General features: G+C 40.2%; 1 protein-coding gene across 2 annotated transcripts; it reads right to left on the minus strand.

Moving 5' to 3' along the window:
* Positions 1-792: 792 nt before the first annotated feature.
* On the minus strand, positions 793-24,367 carry LOC308700939 (lysozyme g-like). Of its 2 annotated transcripts, XM_081382867.1 has the most exons (6): positions 24,267-24,367; positions 23,362-23,476; positions 23,127-23,210; positions 22,833-23,029; positions 1,324-1,462; positions 793-1,025 (listed from the first exon to the last, which is right to left on the minus strand). In XM_081382867.1, exons 2-6 carry the CDS (start codon positions 23,363-23,365, stop codon positions 892-894), a joined length of 558 nt encoding a protein of 185 aa, XP_081238993.1. In that variant the 5' UTR covers positions 23,366-23,476; positions 24,267-24,367; the 3' UTR covers positions 793-891. The 2 variants fall into 2 exon arrangements, with proteins under 2 accessions (XP_081238993.1, XP_081238992.1); XM_081382866.1 differs by having other exon boundaries at positions 23,362-24,316.
* Between the last annotated feature and the right edge of the window lie 1,487 nt (positions 24,368-25,854).

The raw sequence follows: 25,854 nt of genomic DNA on the forward strand, positions 1-25,854 counted from the left end.
TTCTAAAAAAAAAAAAAAAAAAACGCTTCTGAATCAGAGCCTGTAAGTTTAAGTTAATTATTTGTTAAAGTATTTGCTATTGACTGTTCAAATGTGGAGTTTTGTGCAATGTAGAGCAACACGTATTGTTTATCGTTCCACCGATCAAAAGTGCAGAAATGATTTATGTTTACAAAAGTGTATCCTCTGTTCTCCTCTTATAACTTGTGGTGAAAAGATGACAAATATAGATGCACTACGTGTTCTGTTTCACTCTGTAATTCTCCACAGCTGAAGCTGAAGCTTGCGACTATGGTAAGGGACGTTACATTTCCGACACACGATCGAGGTGTTCGACCAATGACAACACACTGGGTCAGCTGGCCAATCAGAGCACACCACACTTTTCGGAAAGTAGAAATCTTCACGTTTTAGAAAGACTGGGCATAGAGAACCTAGAGTATGTGAAAAATCTTGTATTTTTTTAACATTAAAGCATGTTAACATATTCTATTATACCCCATATACAAAATAATGATCTTTGAAAACAGCATCATATGACCCCTTTAATTAAACATGTAAAAGTGAATGGCCTATACGGGACAAACAACACCTAATAAATGCAGTACGCCATCAGGGTGACGCTGCGGCAATCAGGATTGGAATAGTTGCACACGTGCTTCAAACACATTCATGATGAGGCTTTCAACATAGAGTCAACATCAGACGTCTCGTTCCCTTCTCAGACGTTTTGTGCTTTACAGAGAAGAAAGGCTGTTCATTAAATTTATGTTACATGAAAGACACATGATCAAATGAATAAATTAGTTTTATTTCATTCACAAAAATACAGAAAAACTGAATAGAGAACAGTAAACAATGGTTCACTTGGTTATAAGATTATGCTGTTCTTCAGTAACCCTTGCTTTTGAACCACTGGGCTCGGGCCACAACATCATTGGCGTAATCACCGCCTGTGGTGCCCACGTCCATGCGCTCGTATGTACGGACGTTCTTCACACCTGCGTTGTAGGCTGATATTCCCCCTGGAACAGACATTATAAATTACACATGAAACACTCACTTCAAATCAAACTAGGCGATCACATACTATTTACATTTATACTCTGCAAAGTTAACATTACTTCTAAAACCTTTGTGAAATCTTCTAAATGTACATTTTACAGTTAAATTCAACAATCCAATTAATCAATAAATCAATAAAAATCTTAAAAACTGAAAAAAACAAGACCTTGTGTACTTATCCACTAATTGTTAGTTAATCAAAGTTTTAATAGAGTTAATTTATGGATAATCTGAGATACGAGTGTATCCTAACCCGACCTTTAAAGCATTGCTCTTGGGTCCACTGGGGAAACTTTGCTTTAATTTCTTTAATGGAGCCAATGAGTATCTCAGTTCCTTGTGTGACATGTTCCTCACTGTCCCATGCACCTACTGGATTGTGGTAGCGTTTGTCAACCTGAAAAAAAGAGAGAATAACAACTAAATATGTTACAGATTAATAAATTGGGTCAACATGTGGCAAATTAAGGGAGCACTGCAGGAGAACTGTTGCTTTGAAAAGGGAAGTTGGGAAAATCAAGTTTACACAATAATGGAAAAAACAACAACAATCCATCATCTTCTTTTTATGTAACACAAGTCTTCGGATTGGCTCATTAGCTGGAGGCACGGCCTGACAAACTGTCTACATGCTTTGATATGTTGAATTCATGTGGTTGATATTGTGTTATTTCCCTCCCAACTATCCAAACATTTTCTCATTAACTGTCTACAAAAAGACCAAAGAATTATTTTTAGGTTCCTTAATGCAAAACAACCCAGGTGAAAAAGACATAGTATTAAATGTATTAAAAATATACTTGAAATACAAATAGTATGTTTATAATACATTTGTATTACCAACATGCTTATTTGAAGTGCATTAAAAATATATTGAATTGCATTTTAATATATTTCTAAAAAGTATACTAGAAGTATATTGGTAATAAATATGCTTAATAATACTTTTAAGAAATATGCTAAATACCAGCATAATTTTAATATATTTTTAATAAATGCACTAGAAGTACATTGGTAATAAATATATGCTTAATTATACTTTTAAGAAATATGCTAAACACAATATATGTGTGAAGTTTTTGTGTATTTAAAGAAAACATACTTATGTTGCTCTTAAAGTACATTTTATGTGTAACTTGTGTAAGAACATAGCAAGATGATTAAACTTTTAGTGTTTAAAGTACTTTAAACACTTAGGCCTAGTGCAATATATTTGTAATATTTATGTATTTATCATTTTAATATATATATATATATATATATATATATATATATATATATATATATATATATATATATATATATATATTGTATAAAGTACCAACTTCTAATGTATTATAAACATTTGTCAAGTTTATTAAGCATTGCAATATAAGCACTTAAAATTAATGTTGTTCACTTTTACTTGTAAAGGGCTAGGCTGTTGTCCATTACATGATATGTTTTTACTACTGAAATTCCCACAAGGATATCAACATCATATTATTTTAATTGCATATAGAGATACATTTTCCAAAGATGTTAAATGTTGTCCAAAAATATGTTCTAGGCTACTTGTTTAAAGGGGGGGTGAAATGCTATTTCATGCATACTGAGTTTTTTACACTGTTAAAGAGTTGGATTCCCATGCTAAACATGGACAAAGTTTCAAAAATTAAATTGTACGTTTGAAGGAGTATTTCTGTTCCAAAAATGCTCCTTCCGGTTTGTCACAAGTTTCGGAAAGTTTTTTTCGAGTATGGGTCTGTGTGACGTCAGATGTAACGGAATTTCCTTATATGGGTCCTAAGAGCTCTTCTGCCGGAATAGCGCGGGCGCGCGCGCACTCGTAGACCAGAGAGAGAAGAGAGCGAAAGCAGTATGCCCATCAAAGCGCTCTGCTCGGCTTTAGGGAAGTCAATGTCACCAAAGAAGTGGGTTTTTGGTTGCCAGGGCAAGACAACCCTGCACAGATTCCCAAAGAACCCAGCGTTAAGGGACCAGTGGATGGAGTTTGTTTTTTCAGAGCATCATCAACGGAGTTGTGTAACACTGTTTGTTCCCTGCATTTCGACGATGACTGTTTTATAAACAAAGCCCAGATCGACGGATTTGCAGATCGTCTAATGCTTAAGGATCGAGCAGTCACAATGATAAAGGTTTGCGGTCGCAGGCGGTGAGTAAGACTGCTTCAAATGTCTCTGTGTGTTGTTAGCTCGGCGCGTAAGCACAGCTTTAGCTTCGCCCACACGGCCCGCCTCCAGCCACTCGTTTTTTTCCGGAAAGACTCGGTACAGCCTATCTTTCTTTTATAAATATAATAAAACTAAAGACTTTTTGGAGATATGAAGGATGCAATACTACTCTAGGTTTTCAAGATTAACAGGAGATTGAGTGAAAATGAGCATTTCACCCCCCCTTTAAATTTGAAAAATACGAATAACACACGTGACTAATCCTGATTGGTTCCAGAGCTGTTGAACGGCTGTGATTGGTTCTTGCTGTGCGTATGTTCCTTGAATGTGATTAGAGAAGTCTAAATTTAAACTGGAGAGCGATCGTGTTTATTTAGAGGACTTGGAGGAAATCACGCGATTCATATGGATTAGGTAGGTGATGTTTTTTTTTTTGCGATTAACTTTCTTAAATGTTTTACAACTGCTTAAGGTTGAGTGATCATGACAGCATTTATATATATATTTTTTTTTATCTAACGTTAATAGAAAACGTAACTGTTAGTGTTGTTTTTATTTCCCCCCCCATCTTCAATTTTGCAAGACATGTGACATTTGGAACCTCATTATGTTGTGATTCTAGGTTTGTATTACATTTACGTTGTCTTTGCCAGTCGTATTTTTACTCAGTGTAACAGCACGTCTTTTTCAGTTCAGCTATATTCAATTTGACCAATCAGAGCCAAAGCTTTTCAAGTCGAAGTCGAATCAGACTCGAAGAGATGAATACTGCTATCAGAAGTTACTGGTAAGTTTTAGTTGCTGTTTACATAAATAAATAGCTCACTGTTTTTTTTTCTTAGTTGGATATGTCTCATACATTTGCTAATATGACGTGTACGTGTAACATTGACGTTAACCGCTGTAACATGATGCTGACACTGATTTCTAGCAACTTCAGCACTGGGTATATAGTCAAAGTCTAAAGTCTTTGATAAATGTGTTTAAAATCTATGTGGAGAGATTTGTCTCTGTCTTAAAACAACTATAAAACATTGTCCAATGCATCTGCAAAAAACAGAATTAGTTATTATAACATATACAACATGACATTAATTTTGTTTGTATTTGCAAAATGAAGCTGTGTATTTATTTCTGATTACCTGAAAATTTTGGCTTTATTGTTATTTTGTAAATGATCTTTGAAAAAAAAAAAAAAAAAAAAAAAAACTGACCAGCCAATTATGGAAGTGTGTGATTGGTGTTTATATTTGTTCAAGCTTGACAACCTTATTGCCTTTTTGATAACTTTCTATGGCTGCGTTTACACTTTTTGACATTAACATGCAACCTGTATCCGGAAGTTGTCCACTTACACATTTAAAAAGCAAGTGTAAACGCGCTTCTTTATTTGCAATCAATTTCCAATCAGTACACACTTCCATAATTGGCTTGTCAGTTTTTTGCAAAATCTTATTATAGATTAGGCTAAAGATGATAGATTTATTATAATGATAGAATGATGATAGATGATACTCTATTATTAATAGAGTTAAAGATGTTTAATTTTTATCATCTTTTCTCTTAATCTGGTGTCCTGCTTCAGACCTAATTTAAATTTATGCAGGAAACAGAAATCCGATCAGTTATCCAGATACAGAGGCTACTTATGTCACAGTGTCTGATGGTGTTTCCCCGGGTATCCACTAGATGTCCTCCTTTCCCCACGGAGTCATTCACAGGAACTACCTTTCCCACAATTCCAGTCTGTGTTATATCACCCAGGTGTTTGTAATCTGTTACCCAGCTGTATCTCGTTGTCATCTCGTCTGTTCATGTATTTAATGCCCTGTTTGTTCCATGTTCTGTGTGTATCGTTGTTTATGTCACACCGTGTCGGTTTCTTGTGTTCTCTTAGCCTGTTTATTGTTTCGTGCTGCCTGTCTGGATTTTGAACCCTGCCTGTTTTTTGACTACGACTCTGGATTACCCCTTAAATAAATTCACCAAACTGCAATTGGATCTATCTTGCTTCTTTCCTTGTGTGGAACGTGACAGAACGATACACCCATGTTTGGATCCAGCAGTACGGGGGTTCGTATCCTTCCTCCCACCACTATGAAGGAGAGGAGGGGAAGAATCCAAAATTTAAGGGCCCTACGCCAGCAGGGTCAAACAGTGAGTTGCTTATCTCAAACCTTTTGGACTCTATCTAGAGGTATGAACTATAATGATGCAACCCTGAAGGACCTTTTTAATCGCTGTCTGGATGACCCGTTGCCGCAATGGGAGATGAAGGGGGTGGAGATCCTTGATTTTTGGGGATTTACTAGGTATCTACACCATCGTAGCCAATGGGATATACCTGCCTTGCCTTCATCTCCAAGCGAGAATGCATCGCCGCTGCCCAGCCCAGAGAGTGCATCGCCGCTGCCCAGCCCGGAGAGTGCATCGCCGCTGCCCAGCCCGGAGAGTGCATCGCCGCTGCCCAGCCCGGAGAGTGCATCGCCGCTGCCCAGCCCAGAGAGTGCATCGCCGCTGCCCAGCCCAGAGAATGCATCGCCGCTGCCCAGCCCAGAGCTCCATCAGTCATTAATTCCGTCCAGACCTGAACAAGCACCTCACCATCGAAGACGGCGGAGGGGGAGGAAAACCTCGGGCCTCTCCAATGACCTGGAGGCTGTCCCCAAGCAGCCCGTCGTCGTCCCGGAGGTCGTCCCCGAGCAGCCCGCCGTTGTGCCCGAGCTGCTCGTCCTACCGCCCCCGCCCACACCTGCCGAGTCTGTGTCTTCGGACAAGATGGCCGCCGCCGAGCCTATTCACGTCACGTCTGCCCAGTCAGAGACGGTTCACGTCACGTCTGCCCAGTCGGGGACTGTTCACGTCACGTCTGCCCAGCCGAAGCCAGTTTTTATGCCTGAGCCGGTGATGTTTGTTCATGAGCCGGTGGTGTCTGCTCCAGAGCCGGTGAGGTCTGTTCCAGTTCCAGAGCCGGAGCCAGTGTCTGTTCCTGAGCCGGAGCCAGTGTCTGTTCCTGAGCCGGAGCCAGTGTCTGTTCCTGAGCCGGAGCCAGTGTCTGTTCCTGAGCCGGAGCCAGTGTCTGTTCCTGAGCCGGAGCCAGTGTCTGTTCCTGAGCCGGAGCCAGTGTCTGGTCCTGAGTCTGTGCCCGTGCTTGTGTCTGGTCCTGAGCCCTCAGTGACCGCGACACTGGCCATTATGGCCACAGCCATGTGGTGTGTGTGGGCTACGCACACAATTGGACCGGTGGTGTCTGTTCCTGGGCCGGTGGTGCCAGTTCCTGTGCCTGAGTCGGTGGTGCCAGTTCCGGTGCCTGAGTCGGTGGTGCCAGTTCCGGTGCCTGAGTCGGTGGTGCCAGTTCCGGTGCCTGAGTCGGTGGTGCCAGTTCCGGTGCCGGAGTCGGTGGTGCCAGTTCCGGTGCCGGAGTCGGTGGTGCCAGTTCCGGTGCCGGAGCCAGTGTCTGGTCCTGAGTCTGTGCCCGTGCTTGTGTCTGGTCCTGAGCCCTCAGTGACCGCGACACTGGCCATTATGGCCACAGCCATGTGGTGTGTGTGGGCTACGCACACAATTGGACCGGTGGTGTCTGTTCCTGGGCCGGTGGTGTCTGTTCCTGTGCCTGAGTCGGTGGTGCCAGTTCCTGTGCCTGAGTCGGTGGTGCCAGTTCCAGTGCCTGAGTCGGTGGTGCCAGTTCCAGTGCCTGAGTCGGTGGTGCCAGTTCCAGTGCCTGAGTCGGTGGTGCCAGTTCCAGTGCCTGAGTCGGTGGTGCCAGTTCCAGTGCCTGAGTCGGTGGTGCCAGTTCCAGTGCCTGAGTCGGTGGTGCCAGTTCCAGTGCCTGAGTCGGTGGTGCCAGTTCCGGTGCCTGGTGCCTGAGTCTGTGGTGCCAGTTCCGGTGCCTGGTGCCTGAGTCGGTGGTGCCAGTTCCGGTGCCTGAGTCGGTGGTGCCAGTTCCGGTGCCTGAGTCGGTGGTGCCAGTTCCGGTGCCTGAGTCGGTGGTGCCAGTTCCGGTGCCTGAGTCGGTGGTGCCAGTTCCGGTGCCTGAGTCGGTGGTGCCAGTTCCGGTGCCTGAGTCGGTGGTGCCAGTTCCGGTGCCTGAGTCGGTGGTGCCAGTTCCGGTGCCTGAGTCGGTGGTGCCAGTTCCGGTGCCTGAGTCGGTGGTGCCAGTTCCGGTGCCTGAGCCGGAGCCAGTGTCTTTTCCTGAGCCGGAGCCAGTGTCTGTTCCTGAGCCGGAGCCAGTGTCTGTTCCTGAGCCGGAGCCAGTGTCTGTTCCTGAGCCGGAGCCAGTGTCTGGTCCTGAGTCTGTGCCCGTGCTTGTGTCTGGTCCTGAGCCCTCAGTGACCGCGACACTAGCCATTATGGCCACAGCCATGTGGTGTGTGTGGGCTACGCACACAATTGGACCAGTGGTGTCTGTTCCTGGGCCGGTGGTGCCAGTTCCTGTGCCTGAGTCGGTGGTGCCAGTTCCGGTGCCTGGTGCCTGAGTCTGTGGTGCCAGTTCCGGTGCCTGGTGCCTGAGTCGGTGGTGCCAGTTCCGGTGCCTGGTGCCTGAGTCGGTGGTGCCAGTTCCGGTGCCTGAGTCGGTGGTGCCAGTTCCGGTGCCTGAGTCGGTGGTGCCAGTTCCGGTGCCTGAGTCGGTGGTGCCAGTTCCGGTGCCTGAGTCGGTGGTGCCAGTTCCGGTGCCTGAGTCGGTGGTGCCAGTTCCGGTGCCTGAGTCGGTGGTGCCAGTTCCGGTGCCTGAGCCGTTGGTGCCAGTTCCGGTTCCTGGGCCGCTGAGGTCTGTTCCAGTTCTTGCGCCATGGTCGCCCGAGGGGTCTTCACCGCCGTGGCCGCCCGAGGGTTCTTCACCGCCGTGGCCGCCCGAGGGTTCTTCACCGCCGTGGCCGCCCGAGGGTTCTTCACCGCCGTGGCCGCCCGAGGGGTCTTCACCGTCGTGGCAGCCCGAGGGGTTTTCACCGCCGTGGCAGCCCGAGGGATCTTCACCGCCCTGGCCGCCCGAGGGTAAATCTCCCCCCTGGCCGCCCGAGGAAAAGTCTCCGCCCCGGCCACCGGATGGACTGGTTTCTTCGCCCTGGCCGCCGGATGGACTGTTCTCTTCCCCCGGCCGCCCGATGGTCTGTTGGCTTCGCCCCGGCCGCCCAATGGACTATTTGTTTCGCCCCGGCCGCCGGATGGACTGTTTGCTTCACTCTGTTTCCCCGATGTACTGTCTGTGTCACCCTGGTCCCCTTTGAGTCTGTTACCCCCTGTCTCTGTTTCCCTTCATGGACCTGGCCCCCCGTCCCTCCCCCTGATCCTCCACCGTGCCACCTCCCTCCTGAACTTTTGTATTGTTCCGTGTCCTGTCTTGGAGTGTCTGGGAGCCACTCCGTAGAGGGGGGGTCATGTCACAGTGTCTGGTGGTGTTTCCCCGGGTATCCACTAGATGTCCTCCTTTCCCCACGGAGTCATTCACAGGAACTACCTTTCCCACAATTCCAGTCTGTGTTTTATCACCCAGGTGTTTGTAATCTGTTACCCAGCTGTATCTCGTTGTCATCTCGTCTGTTCATGTATTTAATGCCCTGTTTGTTCCATGTTCTGTGTGTATCGTTGTTTATGTCACACCGTGTCGGTTTCTTGTGTTCTCTTAGCCTGTTTATTGTTTCGTGCTGCCTGTCTGGATTTTGAACCCTGCCTGTTTTTTGACTACGACTCTGGATTACCCCTTAAATAAATTCACCCAACTGCAATTGGATCTATCTTGCTTCTTTCCTTGTGTGGAACGTGACAACTTAATGTGAACAAATGTAAATGCGCCATGCCTAACTGATATATAAATATGTATGTAAATCTCTCTTTTTTTTAATATTAATATTTGTTGTTTTTCAGATCAGCTGCTATAGAAGAAAAACTGAAATCTGAGTGCAGTGACAAGCAAACAGTAGAGTAGTAAGTATGGTTTAATCTCATATCACCTCTGTTATAGAGATTTTTGAATCAGCCTAGTTGAAAGACTATTCGGTCAGTCTTGTAGGAAAATGTTAGCAAAACGTCCATTTCAGGTTGTATCACGCATCTTTTTTTTTAAATTATATTATTTAATTTGCCAGTATTTACTGATATTTATTTCAATGCTTTACAGGCTTTAGTGTGTTGTTTCTTTGACGGAATTGCTCAAATAAACACCTTTTGCTCAAATAAACACTTTTTTTTTTTTTTTTTTTTAAAAAACCCAACCACTGCACCACCGCCGGTAGTTGGTCCATTACCACCGCAGTGGTAAAAAAAAAAAACCTCCCACCGTCACAGCCCTATAACCCGAAAGTAAAACAGATAATTTTATAATTAAATATTGCAATACTTTGCGCTACTGTATCGATATAATTGCGTGCGCAAAATATCGCGATACTGAACAGAATTTAGATTTTTTTTTTCCCCCACCACTAATTTTCAGCCCTTGAAATTACTTCACTTTTACAGCCTGAAAATTATCTGAGAAGCAATATTTGGACATTAATATAATGAAAAGTATTATGCATTATCTACTTAGATACATTTTGAAAAAAATTATCTCGTGATTTGCTTAAATTTCTGATTACGAAACACAATTTTGGCTGTTTATAGCATTATCTCTTTTAATGTGATAAAAACGCTAAATAATAATTTTTACTATGTATTGGTATGTAATTAACGGTGGTGTAAGGTGCTGGAAAAAGCTTTAAAATGGACCTTGAAAGTGCTTGAATTTGACCTTGGAAAAGGTGTACGAACCCTGTTTTTTGCTGTGATACAGTGACATACCATGTAGACTTCACAGTTGTTCAAGAGATATTTTATTAACTCCTTTTCTGAATTACATTAACATTTTATATTGAATGTCTACTGTTAAAATATGAACTAAGCATTACATGCCATGTTAAAGAATTCCATTTTTACCAGGCGAAAAAGACTTACAATTAAATGTATTAAATATGTACTTAAGTATGTTTTTAGTACAAAACAAATGTACTTTAATGCATTTTACAGTACGTCTTTTTCACCTTGTATGTACAACAGAGGGAAATGTCAAAACATCATACTGTGTTGTAATAAAAAACGTCTAGGTTACGACCTCTGTTCCCTGAGAACAGGGAATGAGACACTGCATCGATGACGTTATGGGGAACACCCTACATGTGAACCGGTGTTTGAAAAGCTGTACAATCACGGCAATAGAATTTGACTGGCAACAGCCTATGACACGACTAGTGTGACTCAGAAGTATTAAAGAGGCGCCTAGAGAACATCGTTCCACAATAGCATCATCGAAGCAGTGCAAGTTCCCTTTTGAAAGGAAACAGTTACTTTTTTAACTGAGGTTAATTTTGCTTTAATCTAAAAATTAACTCCTCTTTTTTCCCCTTTCACAGACACTGTGATCAAACAATTTCCAACACGTCTGAGGTGCGAGCACTGATTCGAAGGAAATGCAACGAGGCAAACTCAAAGACCAATCACTCCAATTCACTTGAAGGATGAAGATGGTTTGAGTTGTAACAGTACTGTAACTTTTTGAAGCTATTAACGACTGCACTTTATTGACTGTAGTTAGATTTATTGACTCAAGTTAGTTTTTTTGTTGTTGTTTATAATAACTCTGCAGATCACTGTATTTTATGTTAATGTATTTTTTTTGTACAGTTTACAAATGCTGCTGTACTGATGTACACTGGGTGTAGTATGTTAAAGTTTACTAGCTTTCAAAGTGTGTGTGTGTGTTTTATACAAATATTTTTTACTGTGTTTTACGGAATGGTAATTTTTCACTGTATTTGTAATACATTAAAATATATTATTTTCATACTGAATGGTTTTATAAAAATGTATTTTTATTATACCAATAGTGGCTTTATAGTGTTCTTCTAATACATTATTAATAAGCTGATACTATATTTAAAATATACTGGGAACACATTAATGTGAAGCTAAAAATATACTTAAAGTCCCCGTGAACCGGAAGTTGCAAACGACTTTTCTCCAGTGTTATGACGTATTTCCCAGTGAAAAGGAATAGGCTTGTTTGAGATGCGCCTTGCCTCGCCTGAAATGTAGTCGAGAGTAGGCGGCTGCAGTGAGAGGAGGGGTGAAAAAAGCGCAGGCAAGCCGGACAGTTCTCTCTTCTCGCAGTGGATCTGACACCTGTGAGATCAAAGATGGATATCGCGGGATTCACCGGATTTACGCTCGTGCACAGTGTTGCTAATAAATTGGATGGAATTTAAGTTCTGTTGCTTTTATATGAAAATAAATATAATGAACAAGACACCCAAAGTAGCCTACTTATTTAATTCCATTCCAAATACATGTTTATCAGTCTTTTTTTCTATAATACAGACATGTTTTTTTTTTTTTGTTTTTTTTTTTAATAAAAATTACATTGCATAAACCATAGTGATTGCACTGTTAGATAGTTTGGGAATATTCACACATAACGTATACACATAAAACATGATATCAGAGTTTTAAAATCAAACATTTTAAAAGAGAACAATACATCACAGTTGTTTAAACCAATGAGCATTAAGCTGTGTCGTCAGCAAGTCGTTTCCCATCATGCTTTTGACCAGCGCAGACGGTGGAGAGCAACTGCGCTCGACTGCAGAATCCGACAGGTGCGCCTTGCGCTCGCGAGAGATTTTTGACATACGTCAGCATGACATCAGAGCAAGGCGGACCGCACTCGGACACATTTCTAACCGGCATGCATCTCGCGCTGATCACCGGTGATCGATTCTGCGCAGATTTTGCTCATCTCAAACAAGCCTAATATTGAACAGAGGGCAGGGTTTTACTCTAGCGCTCCTCCTCTCCATCTCTGCTCATAACAGACTAACGGTTTGAGGGGAGTGGTTAAGCGTTGCCCAAACCAATTCCTCAAACCTACGTCATCAGAGAAGGTCCTCCAATGCAGAGGGGAGGGGCATTTTCAGATTTTGATTAAAGATTACCATGGTAAAATTTTTTTTTTTAAATATTTTCTTGCACGGATTAATTGTTCACCACAAGGCTAGTAATATGCGCTAACAAAGTAAATAGGGTCAATTTTGATTTCATGGGGACTTTAAGCTGTAGTTCTAAAACATATTTAAAGTGTATTAAAAATACAATTTAAAGAAGTGCTATTAAATTACACTAAATGTACTTAAAATATAGCCTGACTTCGTCATACTCATATTCTAGGCAGAATGTGAGTCTGATACTGCTCCATTAAAGGGGTCATATAATGGTACATGCACTTTTACAAGTTGATTGCACTGAAATGTCTGTTGGCAGTGCCTGTACCCAACCATCCTATCATGATAAAAATCCATCCAGTGGTTTTGTTTTAATCTCCTTATATGTTTGACCATCTCTGAAATCAAGCCGTTCGATATTGTGACGTCATAAGATCGTACGCCCCTCCCGCTATTGTGATTGACAGCCGTGTTTCAACACAAGACCCGCCCTGAGCAAGCTGTGACAGCCGTCGTCATAGTAGTCCGCCATTGTTGATATGCTGGAGTAGAATGGCGTCTAAGCGATTGTGGTGTTCTGTTCTTAGATGTAATAAGGAACACAGCAGTCATTTGGATGTTCCTAAATCCGAGCCGTTGAAGAAGCAGTGGCTGAGTTTTGTTTTTGAAGCGATATGCCCAAAGGATTGACGCGGGGATTCCCTCACGGGGATTCCCCACGATCGTCTGTGCTTTCATGTTTGCGCGAATCATTTCACACCAGACAGCTTCACAAACGAGAAAAAACGGATCGGTACCAACGTGTTCCTGCTGAACCTCCAGAAGATGTGAGTGTAATGTTTTATTAACCTTTATATTAGTATTTATATTAATCTTTGCGAAATTTGCAAACCTTGCTGCAGGCTTCACGATGAATGCGTCTAAGGTTTACACTCAGGGTACATTACGGCATGTTTTCTATGTACGACATTCTCAATATAATTCATAATCCCACGTTTATAACGAATAACAAGTGGTTATTGTGTTAGATACGGTCAGAGAATGTCTAATACGGTGTACCCACAGAACAGAGGGGCGGGGTGAGCAAAGCTCATTATCATTTAAAGACACATGCACTGAAACGGCGTGCTGAAAACAGAGCTGTTTTTGGCCAGGTAAAATTAGTGTTTTCTTACAATACTAATGAGAATTTTTAATTAAAGTATATTACAAACTTTTAATTTAGACCCTAAAGAATCATATTAGCTTGTACAAAAATGGCATTATATGACCCCTTTAAGCTTTGATTATGGGGCGTGTTTCAACCGAACCAGGAAAGAAAATTTCTCTGCACTCAATTGGATAGGCCTACAGCCAATCAAAGCAACAGAGTAAGTGACGTATGTTTTTCATTCATGTTTCCGATCGACAAATGTTTCCTTGATCGCGGTTCTCTCTTCCTCTTTTAAAATGAATGCGCTGTCGATATCTTCTATAACAGACGCGATGGCGCGATGACGCGAATCTACACGTTTTGTAAACAAAGTTCGGGAGAAGCACATTCAAATCCATAATCAATCCAATCAACGTGTCAAACGGTTACCATGTCTGCATGAGAGGAAGCATATATATTCACTCTGTCAACTCACCTAACATTCCTTGACAGTTTTCAGCATCCCTCCACTCACTCTCGGCTTGTTCTTCCACAGCCTGGAATAGGGGGAGAGTGTGTTCGGGCCGAATACCGAGCCCGCCCTCTCCTCGGACAGCACCCCAAATATGCATTTATTCTATCTGATTTATTTGTAAGTGTGAAATCTAAATTCTCCAGAGGCAGTCATCTTTTATTTTACTGTCTATGCATCTTTGTTGTAAATGAATTCAACCCAAGCGCTCGTTGATGACGTGTCACGTGGATGATTAGCCTACGTTACTGTTGCTGTCCATCATCGATTAAAGCCCGCCCTGCCGGCAATTTGATTGGCTCGGCCTTCTGGAAGCCGAGCATAATTACTCCTTAAAGGGTTAGTTCACCCAAAAATTAAAATTCTGTCAGTAATTACTCACCCTCATGTTGTTCCAACCATGTAAGTCTTTCGTTCATCTTCGGAACACAAATTAAGATATTTTTGATGAAATCTGACAGAATTCTGACTCTTCCATAGGCTTCCAGTGTGACCGAAACTCACCGACCCAGAAAAGTTATTAAAAACATCGTTAAAATAGTCCAAGTGACTCCAGTGGCTCAATCTTAAGTATATCAAGCGACGAGAATACTTTTTGTGCGCAAAAACAAACAAAAATACCGACTTTATTCCACTATTCAATTCCTTCTCTCTGGGCCTCGTAGTGTTTTTGCGTAGCGCGTCTGTGTTGCACGTCACCACGTAGGCTCACAATTGGCCGAAGCAGGTCATGTGTGTGATGCGTGATGACGTGCAACACAGACGCGCAGCGCAAAAACACTACGAGGCCCAGAGAGAAGGAATTGATTAGTGGAATAAAGTCGGTATTTTTGTTTGTTTTTGCGCACAAAAAGTATTCTCGTCGCTTGATATACTTAAGATTGAGCCACTGGAGTCACTTGGACTATTTTAACGATGTTTTTAATAACTATTCTGGGTCGGTGAGTTTCGGTCACACTGGAAGCCTATGGAAGAGTCAGAATTCTGTCAGATTTCATCAAAAATATCTTAATTTGTGTTCCGAAGATGAACGAAAGACTTACATGGTTGGAACAACATGAGGGTAAGTAATTACTGACAGAATTTTCATTTTTGGGTGAACTAACCCTTTAATGGATCGATTCCAGACCGAACTTCCCGTCCAAAAAATGTTGTGGGCGGGGTTCGGGCTGGCACCCAGGCTACTTAAAATAGGTCCATTTTAACACAATTAAGTATATTAAAATATATTACTATTACCTTAAAATTGAACTTAAATGCATATTAAAGTACATTTAGTATACTTTAAGATGTCTAAAAATAACACAGTTAAATATATAATTAATACAGTACACTTAAAATACATTAAGTATATCAAAATGAGCACAATTTAAATATATTTCCTTTTCACCTGGGAATATACAACATTAATGCTTTTTAAAAACTTTGCATGTATTGTCTCTGATTAGTATTTTCTGATTTAGTTTAAACCAGTGGTTTTCAAACTGTGGGTCGCGACCCACTTGTGGGTCACACACAGGCGCGCAGATGGCACTGGGGACGGGGGGGACATGACCCCCCCAGATTCATAGTGACCCGATCCGTCCCCCGCCCTCACTATCCCTACGAAACGCGACAAAAATCGGTAAAACAGGGGATTAATCAGTGTTTTCGCTATACATTATGTGTATACACTATAGCCTACATAAACGTGTTTTTGCCAAACGGATTTAAATCCGATCTTCAATTCCCGCGCTTGGTCCCGCGTCTGTGACTTACTTTCACTTTGATTTGCGATAGTTTGCTTGATGAATATGTTCAGCTTCTCGTCTGCGGCGATGCTGTTCCAGTAGCGTCGCCATATCCGGCTATAACATTACATATAGCCTATAACACGCTCTCACACGTTAATTTTTTAGCATTTTTGGAAGGAGTAAAATTTACATATTTCAACAACCAGATGCATTTACACTTGTTCAGTTTCGTCTGGGATGCGGACCGCGGTTGCACCAGCTGGGCGTAAGTTATAACTTAGCCTAGTTTTGACGTAAATGGACACCAAGTTACGACTTGCGCACTTCTAAATATTTTTGCGTTGCACCATTAAACTTAGTTGAAGCGTAACTCTACGTTTAAACTAAATATTTACGGCAGCCTCCGATCAGGAGTAACGGATGGAATAAAATATCAAACACACTGAACTTCATCAATAAGCTATTATTTTACCTGACAGACTTCAATTCTTAATACATATATGATTATGCAGACATTTACACTTGCTTACATTTTAAGAGAGAGAACATTATGTGAAAAGATTACTTTGTTAGAGGCTATCTTTAACACAAACCCATCCTAAACAGCACGTCGCTGTGTGCATCGGTCCATGGTGTGCATGTCAAATATCAGTCATAATCAATAAACGTAATTTCTTATGCTTTTTGTATCAATATTTATTTATTTATCCTTATTCATTTAATTTCAAATACAGTTTCTGAATGTTACATATAAAAACACTTATGCTATTCATGATCAAGTATCGTATTTAATGGAAACTTATTTTTACCGTTAGTAACGTGAGGCAAAAGAATGAAGGATAAACTGAAATTCACAGCATTTCAACACAACATCTGCTCACGTATTTGAAGGCTGCTATTGGATAACCGAGGCTAAACGTCATATTATGCGACTACGCATTACTTTACGGAGAGCTTACGACCTACTAGCTACGTTCTGCCTTACGAACAAATGGTGCAACGGAATAAAGTTCAGAGTTAGTTACAAACTAGCTAGTAGTTACTAAGCCTCTAGTGTGGACTTTACGTTCCAATTTAAGAAAGAACTTACGAACGGCTGGTGCAACCCTACCCGGACCACCTCCTGAAGTGGTTTGAGCGATCGGATTCAAATCTGTCTCGAATGCGTTTCGGAGGGCATTTACACCTGGTCTTTTCACGATCGGATAGCTATCCCATCACAGAAAGCGCATGAAGTGGCCAGGTAACAGCCCCTATTTCTGAGCTGAGCCGGTGATTTTCTGAACTGAAAAAAATTGACTGTATAAATGTCATATAAAGGCGATGAAGAGACAAAAAAAATCACCTCGTTTTTTCAAAAACCAAACAATTAGTATTATTATTATTTGCACATAGGTTCTTTGCTTTTTTGTTCATAATGATAGACTTTGTATGCTGAGATAAGCAAATGTTAAAAAAAAACATACTTTGCTAAAGACATGAAGTTTTGGTGGGCAGGGGCGCAGATAGAATTTTTTAACTGGGGGGGACCAAGCTGTCAGCAAATGATTTAAACTCAATTCGTTATTTTCGTAATTTGGGCTTTAACTAGTGCTCAAGTAGTAACTTTGCATAATTTGGGCTAATGATTTGCATTAAAAAAGCCATTGGGGGATTGTTATTTGAAATCATGGATAAACAACAATGACCAAAGGTAAACAAAAGCCTACCTGATCACCACTAGCAATGCATGATCAGACTGTTATTTGACTAGTTTGCCAATCACCCACCAAAACTTCATGTCTTTAGCAAAGTATGTTTTTTTTTAACATTTGCTTATCTCAGCATACAAAGTCTATCATTATGAACAAAAAAGCAAAGAACCTATGTGCAAATAATAATAATACTAATTGTTTGGTTTTTGAAAAAACGAGGTGATTTTTTTTGTCTCTTCATCGCCTTTATATGACATTTATACAGTCAATTTTTTTCAGTTCAGAAAATCACCGGCTCAGCTCAGAAATAGGGGCTGTTACCTGGCCACTTCATGCGTTTTCTGTGATGGGATAGCTATCCGATCGTGAAAAGACCAGGTGTAAATGCCCTCCGAAACGCATTCGAGACAGATTTGAATCCGATCGCTCAAACCACTTCAGGAGGTGGTCCGGGTAGGGTTGCACCAGCCGTTCGTAAGTTCTTTCTTAAATTGGAACGTAAAGTCCACACTAGAGGCTTAGTAACTACTAGCTAGTTTGTAACTAACTCTGAACTTTATTCCGTTGCACCATTTGTTCGTAAGGCAGAACGTAGCTAGTAGGTCGTAAGCTCTCCGTAAAGTAATGCGTAGTCGCATAATATGACGTTTAGCCTCGGTTATCCAATAGCAGCCTTCAAATACGTGAGCAGATGTTGTGTTGAAATGCTGTGAATTTCAGTTTATCCTTCATTCTTTTGCCTCACGTTACTAACGGTAAAAATAAGTTTCCATTAAATACGATACTTGATCATGAATAGCATAAGTGTTTTTATATGTAACATTCAGAAACTGTATTTGAAATTAAATGAATAAGGATAAATAAATAAATATTGATACAAAAAGCATAAGAAATTACGTTTATTGATTATGACTGATATTTGACATGCACACCATGGACCGATGCACACAGCGACGTGCTGTTTAGGATGGGTTTGTGTTAAAGATAGCCTCTAACAAAGTAATCTTTTCACATAATGTTCTCTCTCTTAAAATGTAAGCAAGTGTAAATGTCTGCATAATCATATATGTATTAAGAATTGAAGTCTGTCAGGTAAAATAATAGCTTATTGATGAAGTTCAGTGTGTTTGATATTTTATTCCATCCGTTACTCCTGATCGGAGGCTGCCGTAAATATTTAGTTTAAACGTAGAGTTACGCTTCAACTAAGTTTAATGGTGCAACGCAAAAATATTTAGAAGTGCGCAAGTCGTAACTTGGTGTCCATTTACGTCAAAACTAGGCTAAGTTATAACTTACGCCCAGCTGGTGCAACCGCGGTCCGCATCCCAGACGAAACTGAACAAGTGTAAATGCATCTGGTTGTTGAAACCATATATGTAAATTTTACTCCTTCCAAAAATGCTAAAAAATTGACGTGTGAGAGCGTGTTATAGGCTATATGTAATGTTATAGCCGGATATGGCGACGCTACTGGAACAGCATCGCCGCAGACGAGAAGCTGAACATATTCATCAAGCAAACTATCGCAAATCAAAGTGAAAGTAAGTCAGTAGCCGCGTTTCCATTACCCTTCAAATTGCGCAAATTGAAATTGCGAATTGAAAATACGCTTAATGGAAACACGTCAATTTCGCAAAAAAGTTTTTACGCTCTCATGAGGTGGTTTTTCAGGCAATTCGAAAAAGGAATATTTCGCAACTTTTTGCGCATTTACAGTCACCTGACTTAGAAGACGCAGTGTGTTTGAAGTCCATGTAGCCTATAGCTACGCAAATAATAATAATAATAATTTTATATTATTTAATTATAACATTTAATTGGCTATATTTAGAAGACGCTTTTATGCAAAAAAGGAACAAAGCTGAGCGTGGAGCGCGCACTGCATGGCGCGGGCACGAACACTTGCATTTTCCTATCAACAGTGGAAACAACTTAAAATACTCTAACATTTCTGGTCAGACAGAAAATAATAATACATTATTCTCAACCACTTTTATGTGTAAACTCACAATAACAAGAAAACGCTGTGCTTTTGTAAAATAAAAGAAACAATCAGACGCACTTTCATGATCTCCGTAAACTGGAGCGCGAGAACTGAAACAAAATATAGCCTATGTAGGCGCTTGAAATGTCCACTTTAAAACGAACAAATTCGAATTGAAAGCTAATACCTTCTGATTATGTAGGCTAATCCGTATGAAAGTTGCATTTCTCTCTAAAAGCGCATCTGCTTAACAGCGGGGATGGAGATGTGATTTTAGCCGACACTTAGAAAACAATAGTTTATTAATTATATTACTAGCTCTTCTCATTCAGCACTGCGGGAAAGACATCAATTCCAGTTTCTAATTTGGCCTTAGAAAACCAGTAAAATCGACATGTTTTCCATATTAATTTTGTGAATATTTTAAATGTTTAATAAAGGGGCAAAAAGTCATAAACAAAGCACAGCAGTTGGTGTAGCCAGTTCAAATTAAAATTTTGGTGTTCAACTTTGCGTTTTAAAAAGACAACAACCGTTCATTTTTCGTTTTTCAATTAGGGGTTAAAAAAGAAAAAACAAATAGACACAAAAGCCTACATGGATCGTTTGGACAGAATACGAGACAGAATTATTTATTAAATTTATAAAAGAAACAATAATTAGCCTATAGGATACTGGATTCTAAATCTCAAAGAAATGCTATTATAACCAACAGTGATATTATAACCAACGTCCGTTGCCGTGATTTTTGGAATGACTTATCGCGAGAGAAAAAAAGACGTTTTAGTCGCATAACATCGGTTAATGGAAACGCCGTCATTTCGCAATAGTTTTTTATCGATATTTAGATAATAGCGCAAAACATTTGCGCAAATCTGTAATGGAAACGCGGCTACAGACGCGGGACCAAGCGCGGGAATTGAAGATCGGATTTAAATCCGTTTGGCAAAAACACGTTTATGTAGGCTATAGTGTATACACATAATGTATAGCGAAAACACTGATTAATCCCCTGTTTTACCGATTTTTGTCGCGTTTCGTAGGGATAGTGAGGGCGGGGGACGGATCGGGTCACTATGAATCTGGGGGGGTCATGTCCCCCCCGTCCCCAGTGCCATCTGCGCGCCTGTTGGTGGGTGATTGGCAAACTAGTCAAATAACAGTCTGATCATGCATTGCTAGTGGTGATCAGGTAGGCTTTTGTTTACCTTTGGTCATTGTTGTTTATCCATGATTTCAAATAACAATCCCCCAATGGCTTTTTTAATGCAAATCATTAGCCCAAATTATGCAAAGTTACTACTTGAGCACTAGTTAAAGCCCAAATTACGAAAATAACGAATTGAGTTTAAATCATTTGCTGACAGCTTGGTCCCCCCCAGTTAAAAAATTCTATCTGCGCCCCTGGTCACACAGTGAGCAAAGGTGGGTCGCAGAAAGGAACTTAGCTGCAGCTAAATTTATGTTATGATGAGTGAAACAAAACCAGTCCGATTAATGACCAAACGACTCTTAAGTGAGTTTTAGCGCCCGCCAAAGTGTTATTTGATCGCTGAGTAATGCAGATGAACTGCTGCGCTTGTGACAGAGTCACAGTGCATGTTTAACTGAAAGAACGCGCAGAGAGAGAGAGGTTCGGTCGCGCGCGCGCGCTCTTTCTCTTTCTCTCTTCGGAGCCAGGCGAAAGTGTAAACAAGACTTCACCGTCTCCAAACTAGGCGCTGTCTTGCTCTCTCTCCCTCGCACATATTAATCAAAATAAATCGACACGGTGGTAAAAGGTCGGAAGAAGTTTCATGTGGAGCATTCGGATATTTTTTTTCTTCCTTAATTACCACTGGGTGTGAATTGTGCTAAATAAGTCGTTGCTTTATCTTCTCTGAAAAGCGTCCCAGACATTCAGCTGACATAAAACAACACTTTAATTAAACGAAAAAAAAACTGTCCAGTGATGAAATGTTTTCTGTGTTGACAAATCTTGGATGTCCATGTCCTAACTGCTGGGATAATCACACAACGCGCACGACACGTCCAATTCGCGAACTAATGACTCCTTTGAACGATTCATTTTAATGAATGGACAACTGATCTTTCCAACAGTGAACTCAGGAGACGTTTGAATCAGTAACACTTTACAATAAAGTTCTATTTTTTACATAAATTACATAAAAAGTACAGTTTGCTTACTCAAGCTTTAAAATAAATAAAACCCCTTGTTTTTTTTTAAAGGCATAACTACATTTTTCCACACAGTGCTAAGAATCGATAAGAGAATCGTTAAAGAATCGGATTGATAATCAGAATCGTCAGTGGCATTATTATTATTGATCAAATCTTATCATTTCCCATCCTTATGTGAAGACGGTAAAATTATAATCAAACATTAAAGAACATACATGTTTTTAAAAGTTTTTTAAAAAGTTTAAAATATTTTGCTAACATGAGGTCTTGTCACTGTCTTTTACATCAGTGCAAAACTATATGCTATGGAAGCTTGTTTCCGCCACAAAATAAAACAAAGAAAAAGATAATTGCGACTTTTTATCTCACAATTGCGAGTTTACATCTCGCAATTCTGACTTTATTTCTCAGAATTGCGAGATATAAAGTCAGAATTGCGTGAAATAAAGTCAGAATTCTGAGATATAAAGTCAGAATTGTGAGATATAAAGTCAGAATTGCGTGAAATAAAGTCAGAATTCTGAGATATAAAGTCAGAATTCTGACTTTTTTTCTCGCAATTGCGACTTTATATCACGCAATTGGGAGATATAAAGTCAGAATTGCATGATATAAAGTCGCAATTGCGTGTTATAAAGTCAGAATTGTGAGCTATAAACTATTCTAAGGTAAAAAAAAAAAAGTCCATCTTTTTTTTCCCTTAGAATTGGACTTTATATCTCACAATTCTGAGAAAATATGTCAGAATTGCGAGATATAAACTCGCAATTATGTGTTATAAAGTCAGAATTGCGTGATATAAAGTCAGAATTCTGAGATAGAATTGCGTGATATAAAGTCGCAATTGCAAGAAAAAAAGTCAGAATTCTGACTTTATATCTCAGAATTCTGACTTTATTGCACGCAATTCTGACTTTATATCTCGCAATTATGACTTTATTTCTCAGAATTGCGAGATATAAAGATGTAAACTTGCAATTGTGAGATAAAAAGTCGCAATTATCTTTTTTTTTTTTTTTTTTTTTTTTTTTTTTTGTGGCGGAAACAAGCTTCCATAGTATGCAGATTAAGACCATCCGCATGCATTGATTAATCCCATGGCATGTAGCAAAAAAAAAAAAAAAAAGTGTGACCAAATCATGTTGGTGCGACCAACTGAGAAAGTTGGTAGCACCAGTGCAAGTGGGTCTTGAGAATGATTATACTTGTCTAGGTGGGTCCTAGAACAAAAAAGTTTGGGAAGCCCTGGTTTAAACACCCTAAATGTCATCTTATGTGCACTTGCACTTGAGTATATAGCTCATACTAAGATCTCCCTGTCCTGGAGTTATTGTTTTCAAATAGACTAGATCTATTCCTCTAACCAACCTGCATGAGACCAAAGCCATTGCCATGGTCGCCCCATCCATCCTTCAGAGTGGCTCCGGCTCTGGACTCTCTGGATATGATCCCCGCGATCACAGCCGGGTCCATCTGATTTGCTCTGCCAACTTTAGTGATTATACTCTTGTATTTCTCCATGCGGGCCAGATCATGCTCAGCCAGCTTTTTGGAGGCTTCAACACCTTTGAAAAGAATAAATCACTGTTAATATGAAATGCAATGTGGTTCATAGGCTATATTGGCAAAGTTTGGTTACTGGACACAGTTAGTCAGTCATACCCTTTACGGTTAATTTATCCTGTTTTGCTGTCACGTCTGAAGCACCGGTGGTGTCTATTTTCATGATGTCTCCATAAATGCATGCTAGAAAAAACATGGCAAGTATCGTCTAAAGGCCTTTAAAAAGTCAATAAATTGATTTACAAACAGAAAATTAATTTAATTAGCCTGCTAGGCTACTATTAGTAAGACATTAAGTAAGGTATTATTTAGCATAACATATTATTTGTCTTACCCATGATGACTCGAAAATGTTGTGAAAAAAAATAAACAAAACAATCAAGATCGCTGATCTGTGTGAACTTGTGATCGTAGTTGAACTGGTTTCTCTTTCTGTTTTCGCAGTTCTTCTGTGAAGGTGGGGCAAAATAAAGTGTTGACATTGTGGAATTCCCTTTAGTCACCAGAGACGGTTTGAAGATTAAATTTGTTACCCCCTTTAGTTAACATGATGTACAATACGTCTACAGAATTTATTAGCCTATCTTATCTTAATGAAAGCATATCTCTTAGTTAATGAAAGTTTAGCAAAAATAAATAAATAAATAAAAATATATTCTTAGCAAAAGTTGTTAATATTAGTTAATTCCCTGTGAACTAACACGTACACCAGCACTTTTATTTAGTAATAGGTTAATAAATGCTGTAATTAGTAATTGTTGGTTCAATAATGCATTAACCAAACATATGGAATAGTTACAATCAATACACTTTTGGCATTGCATAAGACCTGCGTAAATTCCGCCACAATGCAAAAACAATATCATTATATTCAAATGCAGCATGCACTTCATTGAAAAGACAATACAGGTGATTTTGCTTTCAAATTTAAAATGCAGAGATTAAAACGCTTTTCCAAACAAATAGGCTGTAAGATACAATCAACGTCGTCAACCTCGGGATATCTAATATTTTATATGTAGTACTGTATTGCTCTCTGTTCTGACTGAGATGGATTTGTGTTATATATATTTTTTTTGTAGCTCAAACGAGCTTTTTTCTCGGATCCCAACCCTGACTACAGTAGACAAACAAGAGAAAAACGTGTACTGCGCCTTTAAGGTCAGGGTATATTCTGGCAAACCGTTTGCCAATCACGTCTAGCAATCGGCAAAGCAAACTGTGGCACACGCCATTTACCAACAAGCGATGGGTAATTCGCAAAGCACAATGTTATTTTCTGTTTCCCCAGCACGATACCATAGAACGGCATAAAGTAAGAGGTTTGAGAAGTAAGAGGCGGGGCACCAGTTAAAAAATTTCAAAGTTAAAGTTCACGCAAACTGGTAGCCTATTAATAGACCAGGTTTAGTCAAATATTGATTGTTTATAGCTGAATTAGTTATAGGCTATATAGCCTACAATTATACACAACCGATTTTATTGGTTTATAGCCTACAGCAATCCTACGCATGTAGGCTACACGTCTGGTACGAGTTTATGAATGATCTATCACGCTGTTTGGCCGTAGGCTAGCCTACTACAGAAATATTAAGTGATAACGATTTCAGTAACAATCAATTGGATAATGTTTTGATGAACTTACGAATCAAGTTAGATGAAGTTACTGTAAAAATGTATTCGTATAGCCTAGAGCTCAATTCACATCGTTTTCGTTTAAAAGTTTTACAAAAAAGTCATATTGTAAGCTTTATGGCTAGACGATATCACGAAATATGTTGCTGATAAATGATACACTGTTTGAGAGTTAGCCTAGTTATATTAAATTAATTTACCCGATATATCAGTGCCACTTTTAGTGAGCAATGAGCATGACTGCATGAAATTACTGGCATGTCAAAGTCTGATATAGACAATATATTTTCCGCATGCTATGCATGGCTTCGTAATTTTACTTCATGCTTCTTCGTTTTTCCATTAGGATCTGTGAATAAACACAACATCGGGATTTTACACATGGTGTAGGCCTAATTCACTGTAGGCTATTTCAGTAAAACATCAGAAAACATCTTTATTTTAAAGCAAAACCACCGTGACAAATAAGACCATAATAGGCTACCAAATAGAACACAAGCCCTGCATGGCCATTGGGTTTTGTGCGTAAAATGGGAATAAAAACCGCGCAGTGCTAAAATGTGAAAATAAATAAAGAAATATATATTTTTTACTAAAACAGATATTATGTCGATCTTTAGGTTATGCAGATAGCTATATGTGACTGTTAATATTTGCAACCATTTTTATATACATTACACGCAGATTAAAACATGAACACACAATGCGGGGGTAGATAAATAAATAATTGGATTTTTAATGTCACAGTCGTAGGGCCTATGTGTCAGGTTTTAAAATCATCGGTGCCGTCACCAAGAGTTTGTTTGCAGCCGGTGTGAAAGCACAATGGGCACGCACGCGCAGCAAACGCTCTTTCCGACGCGCCACTCAGGCGTGCTGTATGAAACCGGCCTTAAAATAATTGTAATGTGGCGATCGGGTGCGGATATCTATAAATCAGAGAAAATTATGTTGCGGGTGGGTGGCGGTGCATTATTAATTAGAAGCAGCCGATTCGGGTGACGTTTAATATGATCCGCGCATCTAATGTAGGCCTATAGCCTCAGTATTAAACGATCAAGCTTTAGATGATTTTTTTCCACAGAAAATGAATGACACAAAACCATTTAAAACTTACCATACATAGCCTACATGAAATAATAGCCTAGAATGCGTTATGCAATGATTTAATAAATTATGTTGGTTGGAAGTC

This window comes from Scardinius erythrophthalmus (assembly GCF_964197995.2).
Source record: "Scardinius erythrophthalmus genome assembly, chromosome: 13".
Lineage (NCBI taxonomy): Eukaryota > Metazoa > Chordata > Actinopteri > Cypriniformes > Leuciscidae > Scardinius > Scardinius erythrophthalmus.